The following is a 25648-nucleotide window of genomic DNA, read 5'->3' as shown; positions in this document are numbered from 1 at the left end:
CCCCTTTTGTCTTTAAAATAAAACTTTCACTTTTGTTCCCTAGGGGGACACAATTGGGTTGCTACCGAAATCTGTGCCCACTGAATTGTAATTCTGAGACCCCAATAAATATTTTTGTTTTATTTCAGCTTTTTTCTTTCAGCAATATTTTGGATTATTTAGACCTCTTAGCTATCTTAAATAAAGCTGCTATGAATATCTATGTACAGTTATGTTCATTGTTCTTGGGAAATATTTAGAAATATTTAGAATACCTGAGTTGTATGATAATTGTGGGTGTGTAAAATAATACAAAAGTACCAGATTGCTTTCTAAAGTAGTTTGATTGTTCTGTATTGTCGCCAAGAATTAATAAGAGTTCTAACTGCTCTGTATTTTTGCCTATGTTTGGTATTGTCTTTTCCATCGTTTCCATTCTTGTTGGTCTGTGATGATATCTTTCTGAGGTTTTAATTTGTTATTCCCTGATGATTAATGTGGAACAGCTTTCCACATGCTTATGGCTCGTTATTTTGGTTTCTCCTAAGTACCCTACTAGAAATTTTATGTTTAGCTTTGACATTTAAGTCTACACTCTAATTCAATTTTGTGAATAAGGGTCAAGATTCATTTTATTCCTTACAGATGTCCAGTCTTCCAGCAACAATTTTAATCACCATACATTACATCAGTAGTTTAAAGTCCCTAGCACCTTTGTGGAAAGTCAATCCACCAATAGCATGTGGGTCTACTTCTCATCTATTCTGTTTCACTGATCTATATGTCTATACTTACACTAATAATACAGTATATATCTTTATAGCAGAGGTCAGCAAACAATGACCCAAGGTATGGTCATCTCTTTTGTAAAAAATATCTTACTGGAACAAAGCCACGCCCATTTGTTTATATATTGTTGATGCTGCTTTCATGCTATAAAGGTAGAGTGAAGTAGCAGCAACAGATCATATAACTCACAAGCCTAAAATATGTACTCTCTGCCCTTTAAAAAAAAGTAATGTAATTCCTCCATTTTGTTCTTTTTAAAACTGTTTGACTATTCTAAGATCTTTATATTTCCTTATGAATTTGAAAACTAATATCTATGAAAATGTTTCCTGGAATCATCAAAAGTGGGATTACACTGAATCTACAGATCAACTGGAGGAAACAAACATCTTAACAATATCAATATCTTTGTTTCCTGTGACTTTGCTAGACACTCTTATAGTCCTGATAGCGTTGGAAGATTTTCTTTGTGATCTACACACAGAGTTAGGTCACTAAAAACATAAGGTTATATTTTTCCTTTAAAAAAATGTATAGCATTTATTATTATTCTTTTCCCTATTGTACTATCCAGAAATTATAGTAAAACATTGACTGGAATTAGTGAGGGCAACAGCCTTGAATTATTCCTAATTTAGGATCTGTTTTAGTCAGTTCAGGCTATAACAAATATACCATAGACTAGGTGGCTTAAACAACAAATACTTCTCAACAGTTCCAGACGCTGGGAAGTTCAAGATCAAGACATCAGCAGATGTGGTGTCTGGTGAGAGCGCTCTTCCTCATTTACAAATGGCCATCTTCCTTTTGTATGCTCACACGACAAAGCAGAGAGAGAGAGAGAGAGAGATGTGTCTCTTCCTTTTTTTTTCTTTTTTTTTATTATGTTATGTTAATCACCATACATTACATCAGTAGTTTTTGATGTAGTGTTCCATGATTCGTTATTTAATAAAAGCATTAATCCCATCATGAGGACCCTATGCTCACAAATGACCTAATTTAATCTTAATTATTTTTCAAAGGCCTCCTTATGCCATCCTACTGGGGGTTAGAGTTTTAACATATAGATTTGGGAAACACAGCATGCAGTCCATAACAGGGGCAAAACATTCAGTCACTTACATTCATTATGTTAGCTGTAGATACTCATAGATGTTCTTAACTAGATCAAAGAAGTTTCCTCTTCCTAGTTTTTATCACAAATGGGTATTGAATTTTGCCAAATGAAATTTCTGGAACTACTGATTAGATCTTATGGCTTTCTACATAAACATGTTGAATTGTTTTATTTAATCCCTCTTTTCCTGTACTGATTTAAGTAATAATGCCTCAAAATTCCATAGTCAGAATTCTTGAAAAAGAAAGAATGTTTTTATACCATAATGAAACTGGACTGGGTAAAAAAAATGTTAGGATATTTTATACCCCTTAAAAAGGCCATTCTCTACATCCCCTAGATAGACATTCTTGACTATCTTATGAGCACTTCATTTTGGCAAAGGCTAAAGCCAATCTGAGTTTTTCCACCTTTGAGGTTGACTTTCTTTGATGCCAAGATTCCTATTGAATTATTCATTATTTATTAAGTCCAGAATATTAACCACATTATATCTTGGTGTTGCCAGTTTTTATCAGGGTTTCTTGAGAAAATTTTCAAATTCAGGATTCTTTTATTCAACAAGGTTTTATTCTTTAATAACCTGGAATATTCTGGGTGCTATTTTATTCATGAATGGCAATTTTAATTATCTTGAATTTCTCTTATCAGTCTTTCATACTCCATTAGTCAGGATTCCCCAGAAAAATCGAACACTTATTACAATTTGTTATAATTAGATTTATTATAAGGAATTGGCTCACATAGTTATAGAGGCTGGCAAGTCCAAAATCTACAGAGTGAGCCAGTAGGCTGGAAACCCAGAGAGAGCTGATGCTACATTTCCAGTCTGAAGGCAGTTGGCTGAACAATTCTGTGGGAAGGTCCATCCTTTTGTCCCATTTAGGACATCAACTGATTGGATGAGGTCCATCCACATTATGGAGGACATTTCTGCTTTATTCAAAGTCCACTGATTTAGATGTTAATCTTATTCAAAGACACCCTCACAGAAACACCCACAAAATTTGACCAACTATCTGAGCAACATGTCCCAGCCAAGCTGACACACAAAATTCACCATCACACATTCTTAGGTTTTTCTTTACCATCAGTTTTATATAATTGCTTTCTATTCTCAAATTTGACTATAATATCACATATTGGGGTTTACCACAGTGTCTATTCTGTTATTCATTAGTCTTATTATCAATGGCTTTCATTTTTAAAATAGCTTTATTTTTCTCCTACATTTATTTCCTGAGCTTTTACAAGGATCTTTTATCAGACCATATAAAGGTAGACCATTAGACTCCTACAGAATATATCTCTGGGATCATATTACCTGGGTTTGAGTTTTAATGCTATACTTTAACAAAGAATTTCCCAGGATACATATTTATTTATTTGTTTGCTTGTTTGTTTGTTTTAAAGATTTTATGCATTCATTTGACAAAGAGAGAGAGAGAGAGAGAGAGCACAAGCAGGAGGAGCAGCAGGCAGAGGGAGAGGGAGAAGCAGGCTCCCCACTGAGCAGGGAACCCGATGTGAGGCTCAATCCCTGGACCTTGGTCACATGACCTGAGCCAAAGGCAGACGCTTAACTGACTGAGCCACTCAGGTGCCCCAGGATAATAACTTAAACTCCCTAAATCTTTGTTTCCTGATCTGAAAAGGAGAACAACCATACTAACTTTTAGAACTCTTCAAAAAGTTGGAAAGACAGGATATATGTAAAGCTCTTAGAACAGTGTGTGTCACCTATGAAGCAGTACATATAGTTTTTTCATTCACTTTGGATTTTGCATTTTTCTTATATTTTATATGTATATTTCATATACTCCATGTTTATTCCTTTCTAATTATTATTATTTTAGAATATATGTAGTTCTTTCAAGTCAAACCATTCTTGAACAATGGGTGGGGTGTGGGAATTAGTGACTCTTATTACACTTTTGTTTTATTATAAGAAATGGCTAATTATCTAAGAATGTTTGCTCCCTTCTCCAAGAGAAGAGATGTCAGTGAGACACCTGTCCAGGCTCAGCTGTATCGAGGTAGGGATGCACACACTCTTTCCCCTTACTCTGACTAAATTCAAAGAATCTAGTAGGGGACTCTTTCCCAGAGTCAGAGCTAGGAAGGGAATCAACCAGTAGAGTTTCATCCACTTTGGTATTTTCATGAGCAACAAACCTGTTAAACCACTGACAGTTGGAACTTTTGCTTCAACATCTGGTGGGATTTGACCTAATAGAGATTCTCATGAAAAATACAGATCGAGGACAGCTGCTTACACAGTTCTTCCATCTTTTCATGTGGTTAAAGTTTACAATATTTGGCAACTATTGTTTGTGAATTTGGTTGTGATTGCATCTGGCTACTATCTTCAATCAGGATGACAGTAGAGTCTCTTTTTATCTGCTTAATTGTTGTTTGTTTTATTTTGGGGCAAGAACATTTCCATTAGGAGAAAAAGAAATTATAAAAATTAATTAAAAAATCTGTTATGTAGTTCTGGCTTTGTACAGAATTATAGACTGGAAATTACTTTGCCTCACTTTAAGTAATTGTGGTATTGCCTTTCAACTTCCAGTATTGCTGCTGGGAAATTTCAGGCTATTCTACATCTTGAGCATATATAAGAAACCAGATTTTTAAAATATCGGTTCAGAAACTCACCTTAAATAATTCTGAGAATTTTTCTTGGATTATTTTGTGATTTATTCAACTCAATTTCCTCTTTATTCACACTGGGAACTCCTATTGTATCACCCAAACTCTTATTTTAACTTAAATTTCTTATCTCTCAAGTTTCCCTGTCATTTGTCATTGTACTTTATTTTTGTGTGATTTCTGGAATTTTATCTTAAGAACTTATTTTCTTTTTTTTCATTTTTATTATCATATTTTTAAGTTTCTAAAACTGCTTACTTATCTGCTAAGTATTATTTTTTAAATAGCACTCCGTTCTTAAATTTGTGGATGAAATATTTTCTCTTACTCCTCAGAGGATGTTGCCACTTTGTTTTCTTCACCCTCTGTATTCTTCGGTACCTCAACAAACTTTAAAAATTTGATTTTTTCATGTCTCCATCTTCCATATTAAGTTGTTTCATCATATGTCTATTGCCCCCTCATATTAGCGATTGAATATTTAACAGCTTATTCCAACATCTCTATGACCATATATGGAGTTTATGGGCTATTGTCTTCAGAGAAAGCAATGCGTCTGGGTTGTTGGTTGGGAAAATGCTGTCAATATGAATAGTTTTTATTCTTTTGGCTGGTTTAATTCCTTCCTGAAGAGGGGTCTTTCAATACACTTCTTAGAATATGTAAGCCTGGCTCCCAGTATCCAATGTGCCAAGTTTAAATTAAACACACTAGTTTCAGTATGGTATTCTTCTTCTATTGGGAAATACAAGAGAACATCTGTGACTGGTGTCCCCATTTCACAGAATCCCCAAAGAAAACAGCCTTCATGGATCTGTCAGTCTACAACAGAAACAATTCGTTAGGACAGGAAAACAGGATTGCTAAATACCTACACAACTTATTTCAACCAATTATCTTCAGTCCACCTTTAAAATCACTTCCTATTGCAATTCAAGAAACATCTGAATAGTACTGCAGTACGTCAAGTTTCCCAGAGACTATTCCAATTCCTGTTTCAGGATTTCTTTTCCTTTAGTTCCTGGGGTTCTTGGTCACGCCACTTCAAAGAATGAAGAGGTAGACAAGACGAAGAGTGGTGGGCAGCAAAGCAAAGTTTATTGAGCAATAGTACAAAGCTTCCAAAGAGGGAAGGGACCCGAGACGGTTGCCATTTTGGCGTTCAAATCAAGGGGTTTTTACAAGCTCTTTTACAGAACTATTTTAAGTAACCAGAGTGTGGGCCCGCTGCAGATTTGTTGCTAAGTCATGCCAATCAGGGTTTCGATCACGCACCTGTCTACCTAACATGTTAATGTTTACGTGCTGATGGTCTTTTTGGGCTGACATCTGGAGACTTATGTCTTAACTGCCTCAGCTCATGATAGTGACAAATGTTTTATGGTCAATTGTATCTCAGGATGTTTTGCAAAAGTCACTTTTACAGAAGTGCAAAATGGGAGGCTATTGCTGTCTTGTGTAAGCTATAAAATAGGATGGTAGTCCAGTTTGTCTTAGCTGTCCTGGCTCCCTGTTTTCTTTTTGGGGACCCTGGCCCTGACTACCTAACTGTCCAACTAACTCTTAACATTACCAGTTTAGGATTCTGCTTTTTGAAGGCTAAATCAGCTATCTGATATTTAATGTCCATTGTTATTTCTCCTCTCCTGTTCTGCTTGTGTTTGTATGTTTATGCCATTTTAAAAATACCTTTTCATTTAGTGGGTTTTTAAAAAAGGACAAGAGGGATAAATACATGTGTTTAATATGCTTTCAGTAGATAAGCCCTTTATGTTATTTTGTTTGGTTTCTGTTCTACTTTTTATCTCTGAATTATAATGAAGGTGCTCACCTTGTTTATAAGTTTCTTTGTGTTTACTTTCATGAATGTAAAAATATGCCTAAAATATGTCTTTATGTTATTTTTTTGTTCTTTTTAAAAATCTGATATATTGAAGATACTCATTCTCTTTATTCATGCTCATAAAAGCACTAGTCATGTGATAATATGTTTAACTAAACCTATAGATCTAAGCCTATCAAATTCAGGATGAAAAGCAATTTTCAAGTTACTTCATGAAAGATATAAAATTCACAAACATATATTAATCCTGACTTATCTCCATTCCTGCAATGATATCCCTGGTTTCTTCTTTGGTTCTGAAATTTTTGTTTCTATTTTACTTCATTACTACATTTTGTTTTGTACCCAAACTTTCCCTAATGACTTCCAAATACATTGTTTCACTACATCAGAAAATATGGTAAACAAATAAAAACAACAATTTTTACTGATCACTTTTTTGTCTACATACTATGCTAAGTAATTTCCATTTATAAATGTATTAATCTTTGAAATAACTGTATGAGTTAGGTATTATTTTTATTATTTTTTTTAGAAATAAGAAAATTTACACACAGAAAAGTTATGTTACTCAGCCAAGTTTTAGCACAAGAACTTGTGTAACATTATACTAATAGAATGTTAATTCAAAAACAGAGCAAATATGTATATATGCATCAACATACTTGCAATTAGGAAAATGTGAGAATTTTGATTTTTTAATTATGTGTGTTTATATATATTACATTTTCTGTATATCATGTAACTAAACATAAAAATATACTTAAAATAAATATCTTGCAACAGAAGATTTTAATATAATTAATATCATTTAAATTTGTTTTCCAAATGTAACAGTTCCAATGTAAATAAATTTATCAAAGATAACACAAGTGAAGATAACATAAAAATGGTTACTTACTTCCGATTTCACAAGAATCCTGAAGGACTGATCTACCAGTTGGGTTGTAGGATAATTTTCTTGTACAGGGGAAAAATCAATTTTATTATTCTTTATTTGATAAAGCATATGCTCATATGCAGCTGCAGATTCCAATGGCTCAATGCCATAACTGACATTCTGCAACAGGAATAATCCCCTAGGTATTTAAACACATAAAAAAGAAATAAAATGATAGTTAATATAGACTACCCGTGGAGAAATATAAATCAACATTAAATAAAAAAATTTTATGGAAATTTAACAGTGGTCTTTGTGGCCTAATATCTAAGAATCATCTCTTTTTATTTGGGTAAACTTTCAAACACAATTTTACAGCTTCTTCTCTCTATTATGGTATTTAGAAGTCACTGTGGTGCTAGTGTGGCTAAGACATGTGAATATTCTTCATACTAGTGGAAGGTTTTCCTGCATAAGTTTTATGATTGCCAGCCTAGGACAGAGACAAAGAGAATAGGAAAAATGATAAGATGAGGAGGAAGAAAGGAAAGTATATGAGAAGAAACACAATCAAGGTCTCTACTTCTCTTTGTCTTCACTGTATCTTTCAAGATGTTTCTAAAAATTAAAGGATTACACAAGATTTTCAATCATGTACATCTCTAGAACATGCCATTACCTGAGTCCAGAACAAGTGCTAAGTGTCACAACTGATTTTGGAACTTCTGTGGCATATCCTTGATAAAGGCAATGGCCCTAAACAGGAGTATACAAAGATACATTCATGAATGATTTGGATTTTTTTTAAGTTTTTATTTAAATTTGTTAGTTAAGCACACGGTGTAATATTAGCTTCAGGTTCACAACACAGTCATTCTACACTTCTATACAAAACCTGATACTCATCACAACAAGTGTATGAATGATTTGTAAATAAAGTTATTGGTGTATCCTTACTTCCTAGATATCATCAAACATTTAATTTAGCCATTACCATAATATTATCTACCAGATATTCCATTATCTGCAATCTCTTCCTCTTAAACATTTTTGTCTAATAGTCATGACTCCTATCCTTCCCCCAAATAATTCTTACTTTAATTCTAAATATTTGACAAACAACTATTTTATCTGCTTCTTTTCTCTCTCGGCCACATTTCTCAAATGTATAGTTTATAACTACTAACTTGATGTAATTCACAGCATTAATTTGACTTCAAATGTGAACATTTCACTTGTTTTTTTTAAGTAACCCAAAAGTATCTTAACTGAAATTTCTTCATTTTCTTTCTCTTTACTATCTCACCAAGTTGATCATCCTTAGTTCAAGCTCTCCTCCCCATGAACTTTCACAGCATTAATCTTCCCAGATTCTCCCCTAATAATCTTTTTCAGTGAATATTCCCTTCTCTTCCCTTAAAAGTCTACTGATATCTACAGTCAGCCCTGTTCCTTTGCTAATGCTGTGCTATGAAAACTTTAGTATCATCACATTCCTATGAATTTGTTTCTATGTTATTATTATATGTTATTAGCTGTGATATATATTATTTCCATCAGTTCCAGATAGGAACTTTCCTCACTGAAGGGGGACTAGCAAAAATAGAGTGAGAAGCACACTGACATCAAGTGGCTGGAGTACAGCCAGAAGAAATGCTATCTATCCCATTTATCCCTCATCATCTGACCCCATCTAGCAGTACAAGGTGGTCCAGGTAAGTACCTCTTACCACCACAGGCTGCAATAGCAGAAGTCCAGTAGAGCCAGAAGAACAAAGTTCAACAGAATAACATTAAAAGCTATAAGAAAGCTAAAGTGTCATTGGAACAACACACCACACTAAATCTAAAATTAAACTGGGTGACTTCTTCAAAAACAGAAGATTTAATCATCAAGGATACAAGTGAAAATCACCCACTATACCAAGAACCAGAAAAATCACAACAAAAAGGAGAAAAGACAACCAACTGATGCCAGTATTGAGATAAGCCACATATTGGAACAGTCAAAGATTTTAAAGTAGCCATGGAAAATTACTTCAATGAACAATCACAAATTATCTTGAAACAAAAGGCAGAATAGAAATAAAAGCCATAAAAAACAAAGTATTAGAACTGAAAAATATATACACATAAAACAAATGTCTGGATAGGCTCAAAAGTACACTGGAGATGGCAAGGGATAGAATCAGTGAACTTTAGGACAGATTAGTAGAATTTACTCAATATATAAAACTAAGAAAAATGAACTAAGAAAATGCATGGAGCCTCAATAACTTGTGGAACAATACCAGATCTAAAATGCAGATCTCAGGGTCCTGGGATCAGGCTCAGCAGGGTGGGGAGTCTGCTTCTCCCTCTCCCACTGCCACTCCTCTCCCCCCCAGCTCATGTACTCTTTCTCTCTCAAATAAGTAAATCTTAAAAAAAAAAAGAAAGAAAGGCTGAATTTCTGGTCAGGAAGAATGGAGTAAGAAGCCCTGGGCTTCTTGGGAGAAATACACCAATTCAGCAACAATTCATGGACAAATTCCCTTTACGATTAATCAGAAATTAGCTGAAAGGCACACCCTAGAAGAATGCAAAATCAAACTCACCAAAGCCAATATGAAGATTTGGTGTACCTTTCACCAGGGACACTGCCCAGAGCACTGCCATATGATCTCAAGTGACTTTCCAGCTCCCAGCTTGACCGGGGAAGGAAAGGGGTTTGTTTACATGTCAAGTGCCCCAATTGTTCTGAGGGGGCTACCCAAAGAACTAGTATCTGTATCACCAGTCTTAGGAGTCCTGATAAGTTCAGCACAGTCTTAGCCACCCAGGTAAAACAGAAGTAGTGACTTGGGCTAGTACAAATCATTGATTTGCAACCCCCACAACTCAGCACAGAGCGAGTGAATGAAAAACCCTAGCTTTCTGTTTCTTACTGGAAAAGGAAAAAGTTGATCCATGCATGTAGTGCCTCCACTTCACCAAAACTGCCCATAGAACTAGCATCTGTCTCACGAATCCTGGAGCACTGATAGATCTGGCAGAATCTATTTGCCTACAAGAGACCAGAGGCAGCAGCTTGGGATGGTAGAGATTATTGACCCTCCCTTCTGTCTAGCACAGAGAAAGCAGGAAAAAAACACAGGTGCCTACTTCTCCCTGAAGAGATAAGAAGTTAGTAAACGCCCCCAAAATCAATGGCAAGGCTGATCAGGGGAATCCACTTCTGCACAAGGCCAGTTGGTGAAGACTGAGACAGTTGACTGCTTTGACTATTAGCCAACAAAAAAACAGTGAGTCAAGTAAAATGAAGAATCAGGAAAAGATGTTTTAAACAAAGGAACAAGATAAATCTCCAGAAATTGAACCTATTGAAATTAACTTAAATGATTTACTGTACAGAGAGTTAAAAATAACTCTCAAATACAAACTCCCAATTATAAAATAATAAGTAATGGGGATGTAATGTACAGCACAGCAACTACAATTAGTAATACTGCATTGCATATTTGAAAGTTGCTAAGAAACTATATCTTAAAATTCAGGAACAGTATGGTGAGGGATGTTAACTAGACTAACTGTGGTGATCATTTTGCAATATATACAAATACTGAATCATGCTGAACATCTGAAATGAATATAATGTTAATGTAAATTATACCTCAATAAAAAAAGAACTCTCATAAAGATACTCACTGAGGTCAAGAAAACAATGCACAAACTGAGTGAGAATTTCAAAAAGAGATAGAAAAATTCACTAGAAAGTTTCAACAGCAGACTGAATCAAGCATAGGAAAAAATAACTGAACTCGAAGACAAGTCTGAGTATCAAAAAGAAAAGAGACTGAAAAAGTAAAAAAAGCTTAAAAGACATGGAACACTACCAGGAAGAACACTATCCACATTATGGAAGTCTCAGAAGGAAAAGAGGGAGAAAGAAAGGAATAACTATATGACATAAAAGAGGTGTTAGCTAACGCTAAAGTGCATCAAATCAACACACTGTACACCTTAAAGTTATACAATATTATGTATCAATATATCTCAATTAAAAAAACAGAAAGCTTGTTCAAATAAATAATGGCTAAAACTCCCCAAACCTATAGAAGGAAATGGATATCCATTTCCAAGAAGCTCAAAACACCAAATAAAATGGTCCTAAAGAAATCCACATTCAGATATAACATAATCAAATTGTTAAGTCAAATGTAAAGAAAGAATTTTGAGAGCATCAGGAGAAAGTGATTTGTCACATATGATGGAACAGCCTTAAGAATTTCCATGGATTTTTCAGTAGATACGTGGCAAGACAGAAGGAAGTGAGATGATATATTCAAAGTGTTGACAGAGAGAAAAAAAAATATTATGCCCTGCAAAACTAAAGAAATGAAGAGACTGGTCTATGGTTATACATATAAGGAACTTGGAAGTTACCACTCCATGTTAACTATAGGTAAAAAGCTTAACAGACTGAAAAATCAACATTTTTTAGATCTGGATTAGAGGTGAGGACACAGAGCAAACTATAGACCCCAAGATTGGGGAGGTAGGCAGGGAAACACAGGGAGTTACAGCTTACTGAAGCAGAAGTAGTAAAAAGTGCTGCTGGAAATAGTGTTAGGGTATTTAATCTTCACAGTAATTGATGAAATGCTAGACAATCAGTGTGGACAATCCTGAGAAGTAAAAATTCCAAAGAAACCCATAATGAGGTCCCCACAGTTTTGTGACATTTACATCCGGAAGTATGACAAACATGCCACAGTAAATATCAGAGAAAAATCCCTCATGCTTTCAGTAAGGGGATGAGAAAAGGGACCATTTTGAAATACATCAGAGCATTATGTTCTTAACAAGGCTTGATATCAGTGGAACCATAAAACTAAAGACTAATTTGCTGGGAAATTATCAAAGCCTAACTGACATGGGGAAGGGAAATACTCAACTCCAGCCCACTCAGGCCATTCTGTCCCAACCAGAAAGGAAGAAAAAGAAACTGAGAAAGACTTGTGTTGTGCACAGTCCAGAGGCATAGGCCAAGTAAAAACCTGAGTCTTAATCATATGACTGCAGAACACTTCCTCTCGCCTCATACCTCACCACTACATTACTGAAGGCATACTTATAGCAGTTATTTTTACCTAGTACATCATGTCCAGCTATCCAAAAAAATGCCAAAGGCAAAAATGCGATTTGAAAAGACAGAGCAAGCATCAGAATGAGACATGGCAGGAATGCTGGAATTATCAGATTGAGAATTTAAAACAACCATTAATTATTGTTATGCTAAGAGCTCTAATGGATAAATCAGACACCATGCAAGAACAGATGAGCAATGTAATCATAGAGATAGAAATGAGAAAGAACCCAAAATAAAAGCTAGAGATTAAAAAAAAAAACTGTAACAGAAATGAAGAGTGCCTTTGATGGTCTGGTAGATGGAAGTATCTGAGGAAAGAATCTCTGAACTTGAGAATATAGCAACAGAAACTTTAAAATCTAAAAAGCAAGAAAACAAAATAGAATAAAACAGAAGAATATAGTCACAGACTATGGGACAACTACAAAAGTTGCAACATACACATGATGGGAATATGAAAAAGAGAAAGGAATATAAGAAATACCTGAAACAATAATAACTGACAATTTCCACAAATTAATGTCAGACACCAAATCACAGATCCAGAAAGCTCATAGAGTTAAAAAACAAAATTAAAACAGAATTAAAAAAAAACTACACCTTGGCATATCATTTTCAAATTATAGAAAATCAAAGATAAAGAAAAAAATCCTAAAGGAAGCCAGAGGGGAAAAAACTTTGCCTACAGAAGAATAATAGTCAGAATCATAAGATTTCTCTTCATAAATCATGCATACAAGAAGGGACTCGAGTGAATATTTAAAGCATTGAGAGAAAAAAAAAAAACACCAACCTAGAATTCTATACCCTGCAAAATTATCCTTCAAAAGGAAAGAAGTAAAGATTTTATGAGACAAAAATTGAGGGAATTTATTGTTAGTAGATTTGTTTGCAAGAAAAAATTTTAAAAATTCTATATAGAAAAAGAAAATGATATAGGTCAGAAACTTGAATCTCCATAAAGGCAGACTACTGAAGAAGGAATATAACAGTAAAATAAAAACTTTCATTTTTCTTATGCTTAACTGATATAACAATTGTTCAAATAATAGCAACAATGTACTTAACTACATATGCTTACACAGATACCATATATAAAAGATGCATTTTATACTACATATTTCATATATATGATATATATATACATATATATAAAACACCTGCTTATATATAAGCAAAGTGAATGGCAGCAATGGTACAAGGGATAGGAGGAAAGAACTAGGATTATTTTTTATTGTAAAGGACTCACACTACTTATGATATGCTATAGTGTTACTTGAAATTGGACACAGTTGAACTCAGCAACATCATCAATCAACTGGTTATAATTGACATCTACAGACTACCTCATCCAACAATAGCAGAATATACATTCTTCTCAAGTCCATATGGAACATTCACCAAGACAGACATTCTGAGTCATAAAAAATACCTTAAAAAACTTCAAAGAATAGAAATCATAGAGTGTCTGCTCTCAGACTACAGTGGAATTAAACTATAAATCAATAACAAGAAGATAGCTGGAAAATCCCAAACACATGAGATTAAAGACATGCTTCTAAAGGACACATAGATCAAAAAAGAAATTTTAAAATATTTTTAACTAAATGGAATAAAACACAGCTTTTCAAAATTTGTGAGATGCAGCAAAAATAGTGCTTAGGGGGAGGTTTATAGCATTTAATGCATATATTAAGAAAGGAAGAAAGACCTAAAATCAACAATCTAAGTTTCCACCTTACATAACTAAAAAAAGAAGAGCAAATTAAATACAAAGTAAACTGAAGAAAAGAAATTATAATGACACTGAAAACAGGAAATCAATAGAGAAAATGAATGACATCAAAAGCTGGTTCTTTGAAAATATCAATAAAATCAACACAGCTCTAGCCAGGGAAACTAAGTAAAAATGAAAGAACACTAATTTCTAATATCAGAATTAAAAAGGTAGCATAACTACAGCCCTCATAAATATTAAAAAGACAATAAAGGAATATGATGAACAATTCTATGCCCAGAAATTTGAAAATGTAGATGAAATGGACCAATTCCTTCAAGGACACAATTTGTCAACCCTCACACAAGATGAAATATACAATCTGGGGGTGCCTGGGTGAGTCAGTCAGTTAAGTGTCTGCCTTCAGCTCAGGTCATGATCCCAGGGTCCTGGGATCAGGTTCCATATTGGGCTCTCTGCTCATTGGGGAGTCTGCTTCTCCCTCACACTTTCCTTCTGTGTTCTCCCTCCCTCTCTCTCTCTCTCTCCCTCAAATAAATAAATAAAATCTTTTTTAAAAAAATGCAATCTGAATGGGTCTATATTTACTAGAGAAATCAAATCAAAAATTAATAATCTTCCAAAACAGAAAGCACAAGAACCAGATGGGTTCATCTTTGAATTCTTCCAAACATTTAAGGAAGAAATTATACAGATTCTTTACACACTCTTTCAGAGTATAGATGCAGAGGGAATACTTCCTAACCCATTCTCTGGGGACAGTATTACCCTAATACCAAAATCAGACAAAAATATTAAAAGAAAACTTCAGACCAATATCTCTCATAAACATATATGCACAAATCCTCAACAAAATTAGCACATCAAATCCAACAATGAATAAGAAGAATTATAAACCAAAACCAACTTGGATTTATCTCAAGTATGCAAAGCTGGTTCAACATTCAAAAATGAAGTAATGTAAGCAATCACAGCAACAGGTTAAAAAAGAAAAATCAATAATGTTTTAGGAAACAAAATCAACATGTAAAAATCAGCTGTGATTCTATACAATAAATATCAGAGAAATTAAAAAAGCAATCCCATTTATAACAGCAGCCAAAAGAATAAAATAGGAATAAATTTAACAAAGGAGGTGAGAGGCCTATACACTAAAAGCCATAATACAGTGATGAAAGAAATTGATGAAGACACAATGCTAAGATATCCTGCATTCACATATTGGAAAAAATAATATTAAGTGTCCATGCTACCTAAAGCAACCTACAAATCCAATGCAACTCCTAATTCACTGGCATTTTTCACAGAACCAGAAAAAAAATGTTAAAATTCTTATGGAGCCACAAAGACCCCAAATAGCCAAAGCAATCTGGAGAAAGCTGAGGTATCATAATTCCTGATTTTAAAATCTAAGACAAATTTATAGTAATCAGAAAAGTATGATATTGGCTTAAAAACCAGCAGATAGACCAAAAGAACAGAATTAAGAGCCTAGATATATACCTACACATACAACATCAATTAATTTTTCACAAGGGTGCCAAAAATACACAATGGGAAAAGATAGTCTTTTTAATAAATGGTGCTGAAAAAACTAAATATCCACATGCAAAATAACACCACTTGCAAAAATTAACTTGAAATGGAGTAAAGACTTAAATATAAGATGTGAAACTATAAAACTAGAAGAAACATAGGAAAAACCTCCTTGATGTTGGTCTTCGCAATCATTTTCTGGATTTGAGGCTTTGACACCAAAAGCAAAAATTTAAAAATGGAACTGCATCAAACTAAAAAGCTTCTGCATAACAAAGGAAGCAATCCACACAATGAAAAGATAATCTATGTAACAGGGGAAAACATGTGCAAACCACTTATTTGATAAAGGGTTAACCAAAATATATGAGGAACTTATATAATTCAATAGCAGAAAAACAAACAATCCAAATACAAAATGAGCAAAGGACCTGAAAAGATATTTTTTCCAAAGAAGATATATAAATGGCCAACAGATATATAAAAAGGTGCTCAACATCACTAATCATCAGGAAATGCAAATCAAAACCACAACGAACTATCACTTCACACCCAATAGGATGGCTTTTTATCAAAAAGACAAGAGATAACAAGTGTTGACGAGGATGTGAGGAAAAAGGAACCATTGTACACAGTCAGTTTGAAGAATGTAAATGAGTATAGTCATTACGGAAAACAATATGGAGATCCCTCAAAAAATTAAAAATTTGACACATGACAAAATATTATTCATCAATCCCACTTCTGGATATATATCCAGAAGAAAGGAAATCAGTTTCTCAAAGAGATATCTGCACTAATTATGTTCATTGCAGGATTATCCACAATACCTAATATATGGAAACAACTTAACTGTCCAAGGATGGATGAATGGGTATAGAAAATGTGGTGCATATATATATATGAATATTATTCACCCATGAGAGAGAAGGAAATCCTGCCATTTGCAACAACATGGATGGAGCTAGAGGACATTGTACTAAGTGAAATTAGCCAGAGAAATACAAATACTGTGTGATCTCACTTAGGTGTGGAATCTAAAAACAAAAAGTTGAACTCATCAAAACAGAAGTAGAATGGTGGTTACCAGGTGGTAGGGATTGGGAGAAATGGAGAAATGCTGGTCAAAGGGTATAAACCTTCAGTTATAAGATGGCTAAGCTCTGGGGATCTAATGTACAGCATGGTAACTACATTTCATAATACTGTGTTATATACTTGAAATTGTTGAGAGTAAACCTTAAGTGTTCTCAACACACACACACACACACACACACACACACACACACACACACACAAAAGAAAACCACTTGAGGTGTGATGGATGTGTTGATTAACCTGATTATGGTAACCATTCTACATAGCATATGTATGTGAATCAATCACATTTGTACATTTTAGATACACACAATTTTATTTGTAAATCATATCTCAAAAAGCTAAAAAAATTTTAATTTAAATTAAAAAAATTAAAACATCAATGAAATATCACTATACAAGTATTAAATTGTCCAGAATCTAAAGAACTGATAACCACAACTGCTGGCAAGTGTGTGGATCAACAAAAACTCTCATTCATTGCTAGTAGGAATGCAAAATGGTAGAGCCATTTTGAAAAGATTTTGGTGGCTACTTAAAACCTAAACATACTCTTAACATGAAACAGCAATCTTATTCCTTTTATTTACCCAAAGGACTGAAAAGTTATGTCCACACAAAAACCTGCAAACATGGCTTATAGAAGCTTTATTCATAATTGTCAAAACTCAGAAGCAATGTAGATGTCCCTCAGTAGGTGACCCGATTAATAAACTGTGGTACATCCAAACAATGGATTATTCTTCAGTGCGATAATAATGAACTATCAACCTATGTTAATACATGGAGGAATCTTAAATGCATATTACCATGTGAAAGAAGCCCATCTGAAAAAGCTTTATATGGTATGACTCCAACTACGTGACATTCTGGAAAAGGCAAAACTATGGAGACAGTAAAAAGATGAGTAGTTCTCAGGGTGAGAGGAGGACAGAAGGTTGAATAGGTGGAGTACAGAGGTTGTTTAGGGCAGCAAAACTATTCTGTATGATGCTACAATGGTGACACATGTCATAAGTTTGTGAAATCCCAAGAAATGTGCAAAACCAAGAGTAAACCATAATGTAAGTTATGGACTTTGGGTAAGTATGACATGCTTCATGAAGCTACCTCAATTGTAATAAATCTATCACTGTGGTTGGGGGTGTCACTAACAGCAGAGGCTATGAACATGTGGGTCCAGGGAATATTTAAAAATGTCTGTACCTTCCTCTTAATTTTGCTGCCAGCCCAAAACTGCTCATAAAAAATTAGGTCTTTTAAAAACTGGAGAGATGAAGACTTTCCCAGACAAAACTGAGGTAATCTCTCACCACTATATCTGCATGACTAGAAATACGAATGGTAGTTCTTCAAGTTGACACTAAAGGGTGCTAAGCAGCAATATGAGCATATAAAAATGAAAATCACTAGTAAAGGTAAATATATAGAAAGTGCTGAATACTAAATTAATATAATGATAGTGGGTAAATCACTTTTAATTCTAGTGGAACATTTAAAAGACAAAAATATTAAAAATAACTATAACTAAAAATATGTTAAAAGATACACAATATGAAGTGATGTAAATTGTGACATTAAAAACAAAAAAAATGTGAGGAGGAGTAATAAAATTGCAGATTTTTGCATGTGGTTGAAGTTCTTACCAGCTTACAATACACTATTATAGCTATATGACATTTCATGTAAGCCCCATGGTATCCAAAATGAAAATGCCAATATAATTAACACAAAAGAAAAAGACCAATATCAAAACATATTTTAAAAGATCCGTGAAACACAATAGAAGAGAGCAAGAGAAGAAAAGACAAAGTAACCACAAAACAATTAACAAGTGACAACAGTAAATAACCTCCCTATCAATAATAACTTTAAATGTAAATGGATGAAACTACACAAACAAAAGACATAATAAGAGTGCTTAATGAGAAAAAAGACAATATCCAACTATACGCTGTCTGAAAGAAATTCACTTCAGATTTAAGGGCACATATAGGCTGAAAGTGAAGCCATAAAAAAAGATATTCCAAGCAAATGACAACCAAAAGGGAGCAGATGTAGTTATACTGATATCAGACAAAATAGACATTATGTCAAAACTGTCACAAGAATCAAATAAGGACATTTTATAATGATCAAAATGTCAATTTGCCAGTAAGAAATCACGTCCTACCACTTAGGATGGCTATTATCATACAAACAAATAACAACAAGGATTAGTGAGGACGTGGAGAAAGTGGAACTGTCACATACTGTTAGTGGGAATACAACATGGTGCAGTTGCTGATAAGAACAGTATGGAGGTTCCTCTAAAAACTAGAAATAGAACTACCATATGATCTTGAAATGTCATTTCTGAGTAGTTACCAAAAGCATCAGAATGAGGACCTCAAGCAGATACTGGATCTCCTATGTTCCCTGCAGCACTATCCATAATAGCCAAGATGTGGGAACAACCTAACCAGGTATCAGCAGATGAGTGGATGAAGAAAATGCAGGGCGCATCCAATGGGATACTATGCAGTCTTAAAAAGAAGCAAATTCTGCATTATGTGATAACATGGATGAGGACATCATGCTAAGTGATTTCGGTCACAGAAGTCAGTCACAGAAAGACAAATACTGCATGATTCCATTTATATGAGACATCTGAAATAGATTCATACCATCAGAGAGTTGGGATGGTGGTTTCCATGGGCTGGGGAGAGGGAGAAATGGGGAGCACTAACTTATGGGCATAATATTTCAGTCAAGCAAGATGAATAAGCTCTAGGATCTTCTGTAAATCATCATACTATAATTAACAAAAATGTATACGTAAAATTTGTCGATGGTAGAACTCACATCTAAGTATTTTTACCACAAGAAAATAAAATACAAATTAAAAATAAGAAAAAGGAATAAGACTGAAAACTTCACAACACTGATGGATGACATATAAACGTTAGATTCCATAAGCTAAGCAAACTGCAAAGGGAATGGACCTAATGCAACCCACAATAAATAGGTTATCGTAATTAAAATAAAAGAAATAAAAATATCTTCAAAGTGACCAAAAAGCAATGTCACATAACCTATAGGGAAACACCAACTTGAATGACAGCAGAGCTCACATCTGAAAGAATGAAGGTTAAGAAGAAACACCATATCAATTTTCAACTGCTAAAAGAAAAGTACAGTCAAACATGAACTCTGTATCTGGCAAATTCACCCTTTAAGAGTGGAGGAAAAAAGAGACTTTCTCAAAAAAGGAAAACTAGATTTTATAACTAGCCCATATACCCTTAAAGAATGTCAAAAAGAAACTCCAAAAAACAAATGTAGTATTATCACATGAAGGCTTGGAGCATCATAAGGAATGGGGAGAAACAGAATGGATTAAAATCATGGTAAATATAATGGGCAATCTTTTCCCTCATGAGTTTCTTAAATCATATTTTGGGGTTGAAACAAAAATCATACAATATCATCTGATGCTTAATATATGTAAAGGAATTTTTACCAATTGTATTTTAAAAATGCAGAGGATAAAGGAACTCAAACAGAAGTATGGTTTCAACATTTTACTGAAATAGTAAAAAGTCTACATAATAGTAAGCTATATTGTGAGTTATATATGTATATTGTAATACCTACAGCAAACACTAAGAAAACTATAAGGAAAATACTTTAAAAGACATTAATAATTCATGATGCAATCCTAAAAAATATCCAAATACCCAGAAGAAGGCAAGAAGACACAAACAAAGGACAAGCCATTAGGGTTATAAACCCCAATATATCAATAATTATTTTAAATGTAAATAGTCTAAAAATACCAAATAAAATACTCTGCACCAGGGTAAATGGGAGAAAAAGAAATACTATGGCTCAACTAAAACTCATTTCAAACATAACATAGACTGAAATGAATGGACAAATATGTATCATGTGAGTATTCATAAAAATAAAGCAAAGTGGCTTTATTGATATCAGACAAAGTGGACTTACTAGTAAAAAAATCTATTTGGGACAAAGAGAATTATTACCTAATCATAAAAGCATCAATCCATCCAGAAGACACGGCAATCCTAAATGTATTGGGCATCAAACAACAGAACTTCAAAATACGTGAAGCAAACACTGATATAACTGAAAGAGAAAGACAAAAAAAAAAAAACCACAATAATGATGAATTCAATATGTATCACACAGTTATTGATAGTATTAGACAGAAAATCAGTAAAAATACAGAACTGAACAACATCAATCAATATGATCTACATGACATTTATGGAAGATTCCAACCCAAGAGCAGAATACACATATTTTTCAATTTTCTAAGAGCATTCATCAACACATAATATACTGGATCATAAAGCAAACCTTCACAAATTTAAAAGAATTGAAATCATACAGGATATATTTTCTAACCATAATGAAATCAAACTAGAAATCAGCAGACAAGGACAACAGGAAAAATCTCCAAACTTTGGAAATTGAACAACACACTTTTTAAAACTCCATGGGTCAAACAAGAAGCCTCAAAGGAAATTTTAAAAATACATATAACTGTATCAAACTGAAAATAAAACATATTGTTGTAGGCTGCAGCTTGAGCAGTGCTGAGTAGGCAATTTTAGTACTAAAATGCTTACAACAGAAAAGAGGAAAGGTCACAAATTGGTAATATGTTTTCCCCTCAACAAACTAGAAAAAAGAAGCTCAAAGAAAAGTACAAGGGAGACAATGATAAACATAAGAGCTAAATGCTATGAAATTGAAAATAAGACAAAAATATGAAAAAGGCAAGAAAAAGTTGGTTCTTTGATAAATTCAGTAAATTGGAAAATCTCCAGCAGGACTGACAAAGAAGAGAGAAGACAGCCATCATTGATGTCAGAAACAAAACACTCCTATAATCATTAAAAAGATAATAAGGGCTATAACAAAATTATACCCCTAAATTCCACCCCTGAGATGGAATGGACCAATTCCTTAAAAAAACAGAAACAACCCAAACAATACATATGAAACAGATAAACAAGGTATTCCTGTAACTATTAAATAAACTGAGTCGGTAATTAAAAACTCTGCCCTCCCACACACACACACAAGTCCCCAGGCCTTGTGAGGACACTAAAGAATTTTACCAAACAACTTAAAAATTAGCATGTTATTTATACATCTTCCAGAAAATAAAACAAATTTGTTTTATAGGGCCAGTATTACTCTACTACAAAAATTAGACAAAGTCAATACAAAAAAAGAAAACCACAGACCAATATTTCTCAGGAAATTTGACAAAAAAAAAAATCCTCAAGCAATTATTAGCAAATCAAACCCAGTCATAGATAAATAGAATTATCCACCAGGACCAAGTTGTAACTTTTCTAGATCTGCACTATTGTTTTAATATCTGAAAATCAATCAGTGCAATCCATCATATCAAGAGGCTAAAAAAGTCATATGATCATATCAACTGATACAGAAAAGCCATCTGATACAATTAAACACATACCACTTGATGGGGCATGGGAAACTCTTAGCAACCTAGAAATAGAGAATTTCCTCAAATTTGTAAGGAATATATTTAAAAAAAAAAAACCCTACAGCTAACATTATCCTCAATGTGGAAAGAATGACTATTTTATCCCTAAGATGGAGAACGAGGTAAATCACTACTGTGATTCAGTACCGTATTGGAAGTTGTAGCAAGCATAGTAAGGCAAAGCAGAGAGATAAAAAGCATACAGATTGAAAAGGACAAAAGAAAAATGTCTGTATTTATAAAAGACACATCTATGTAAAAAATCCCAAGTAATCTTAAAAAAAAAAAGTATGTGACTTCAGCAAGGTTGTAGGATACCAGATCAACACAAATACATTGCATTTCTAGTTAACAATATGTGGAAACTGAAATTAAAATACAATACCATTTACATTTGATCCAAAGAAAATGAAATGCTTCGGTAAAAACTTAAAAAAACTATGTACAGGATATGCATGCTAAAATTACAAAATGTTATTGAAAGACATAAGGAAAAAAGATCAAATAAATGGAGAGTCTCACTGCATTCACAGGTTAGAAGACTCAACATAGCAAAAATGTCAGTTTTCCCCAAATTGATCTACAGGGTTAACACAATGTCTATCACAATCCTAGCAAGTTTGTTTGTATCCATGAAGTAATTTAGCCTGAAATTTATATGAACAAGCAAAATACCTATGATAGTCTAAAATTCTTGAGAAAGAATAAAGTAGGAAGAATCACTGCAGTCTACATAAAAGCTTAATTTACAAGTAAACTAAAGAAGACAGCATGGTAGTGGCAGAAGTACAGACACATAGAAGAAGTGAACAGAATAAAGAACCCAAAAATATATCCACAAAAATATGGCCTACTGACTTTTTGACAAAGATGCAAGAGCAATTCAATACAGAATAGCCTTTTATTTCAATGATGTTGAAACTAATAAATGCACATCCTCAGTCAAAAGAATTAACCTTGATCCAAATCTCACACCTTACATAAAATTATCTCACAGTGGACATACAACTAAAGGTAAATAAAACTATAAAACTTTTAGGGGGGGGAAAAGCATAGAATCTTCAGGAACTAGGGATAGATGGAGTTCTTAAGTTTGATACCCAAACTTCCATTCATAAAAGGAAAAGTTGATAAATTAACTTTTATCAAAATTAAAAATTTCTAATCAATGGGAGACCTTATGAACAAGATGAAAAGACAAATTGCAGACTGGGAATAAATATTGACAAACCACCTATCTGGCAAAGGATTTGTATTTAGAATATATAAACTGCTTAAAAATCAATAATAAAAAACCAACCAACCCAATTAGAAAATGGGTAAAGGACATAAATAGACATTTCATTTCATGAAAATATATTCAACATCACTGGACATTAGGGAAATGCAAATTAAAAATTACATGAGCTATCACTATACATCTATCAAAATGACTAAAATTTTAAAAGATTATTTAAATACTGATCTAATGGTGACAAACATGCAGACCCTTTATCTTTCCTACATTTCCAGTGGAAATGTAAAATGGTACAGACACTCTAGAAAATAGTTAATAATTTCTTTTAAAAAATAAACATATACTTACCATATGATCTGGCAATCATATTCCTGGACATGTATCCCAGAAAAATAAAAAATTATGTCCACACAACAAATTGCAGATGCATGTTCATAGAAGCATTACCATAAATAGTTAAAGATTGGAGAAGGTAAAGAGAAAGAACATGTAGACCTGATGTTTCTTTGTGGGAATGTGATTGTTCAGAAATGTAATTTCTTTTTTTATGCATATATGTTTTATTTAAATTCAATTAGCCAACGTATAGTAGTACATCATTAGTTTTTGATATAATGTTCAATGATTGATCAGTGCGTATAATACCCAGTGTTCACCATATCACATGCTCTCCGTAATGCCCCATCACCCAGTTACCCTATCCCCCATCCCCTTCCCTTTCCCCAACCCTCTGTTTCCTGGAGTCCAGAGTCTAATATGGTTTGTCTCCCTCTCTGATTTCTTCCCAGTTTTCCCTCCTTTCCCCTATGTTCCTCCGCACTATTCCTTCCTTATGTTCTACTTATGAGTGAAACCACATGATAATTGTAATTTCCACCACTTCCTACACTGCTCAGGTCCTATGACATCTCAATTAAAATGACTCTGTATTTAGGGGCTTCTTATTCTTAGCTCCTTAACCCACTTTCTTTCTCTCTCAGAACCCTACTAATACTTCTGATGGTTTAAACAACCTTTTTTGATAAGAGATTCTGGAGTTCCAAATTTGAAAAGTAATTGTTCTGGTCAATCTGCCTTCATAGTAATTGATATTTGGGCTTCTGATGTTTGCCCAATAATTCTGTGGGGCAGAAAGCATTCTTTTTCTTCCTGCCAATGGCACCTTAATGATATAAAAAAAAAAACATAAATCTACAGAGCATAAAGGAAAGCTTACCTTTATAAATGAAGAATCTGGATACAATGTTCCTGATTTGTTGTATGCATACACCAGGAAATGAGGGTCTAAAAATGACCTAATTCAACCAAAGTAATACACTTCATTGAAACATTAACAAAAGCAGAATCATGAAATTAAAATTCACTTTCAATTTTACAAGCTCAAATATCCAAAACTTAAACGGACTCATCTCTTCATTATCTCATTTGCCTTCTGATAGCATATTTTGTATAAGAAAAAATACTAAGCAGTATAATCTATAGCAGTAGGAACACCATAATGACATAGATTTTTGTATAATAGAAACCAGGACTTCCAGATTCCCATGGCAAAATTTTCTTTTAGATTCAACAATCAGTAAATCTCATGGCATAAATATTTGCTAATTTGTTAATATTTGCTAACAAGTAGCCATAGATTGATAAGAAACAAAAAATATATGCTTTTTCCATTAGTTTTCATGAAATTATATTGTGGTGAGAACAACCCCACAAATTCTTAGTGCTTCAAAACAACAATGAATGTTTCTTCACAAGTTTATTGTAGGTTCAGCTCCACACAGCCTTCATTCTGGAACCTGGGAAAAGACATACCTCCTACCCCATGGAACATGCCTTTCTTGTAGCAGAAGGAGAAAAATTGTAGAAGCATACAATAGTTTTTAAAGCCTTTGTTTAGAAGCAGAAGACTAATTTCATAAGCTACATGAATCCTACAGACAAGCCTCATATAAATGGTACCAAAGCGTGATCTTCGTGATCTTCTTACAGAGAAGATAGTGATTGTTATGGAAAAATCTGACCCCAGGATTTATTGCTGGGAGACCGGGGTTTCTCAAGGATTCCAAACACCAAGGGGCAGTTCAAGGCCAGAATCAAAGAGGGACCAGAGGG

The 25648-nt window shown here is 33.6% G+C and overlaps 1 protein-coding gene across 1 annotated transcript in view; it reads right to left on the bottom strand.

Moving 5' to 3' along the window:
• Positions 1–25648, bottom strand: part of LOC112834698 (A disintegrin and metallopeptidase domain 3-like) — a 130710-nt gene that overhangs the window by 89779 nt on the left and 15283 nt on the right. Inside the window, exons 4-6 of the mRNA XM_025886169.2 lie at positions 24753–24831; positions 7946–8022; positions 7288–7465 (exon numbers count right to left, since the gene is read on the bottom strand). Of these exons, the coding sequence (XP_025741954.1) occupies positions 7288–7465; positions 7946–8022; positions 24753–24831 (334 nt within the window). The remainder of the gene's footprint in view (positions 1–7287; positions 7466–7945; positions 8023–24752; positions 24832–25648) is intronic.

The sequence above is a fragment of the Callorhinus ursinus genome, unplaced genomic scaffold, assembly GCF_003265705.2.
Source record: "Callorhinus ursinus isolate GAN/ISIS: 27379988/994484 unplaced genomic scaffold, GSC_fseal_2.0 scaffold17, whole genome shotgun sequence".
Taxonomy (NCBI): Eukaryota; Metazoa; Chordata; class Mammalia; order Carnivora; family Otariidae; genus Callorhinus; species Callorhinus ursinus.
Note: the sequence above shows the minus strand (reverse complement) of the source record. Positions and strands in the feature narration are given on the sequence as shown.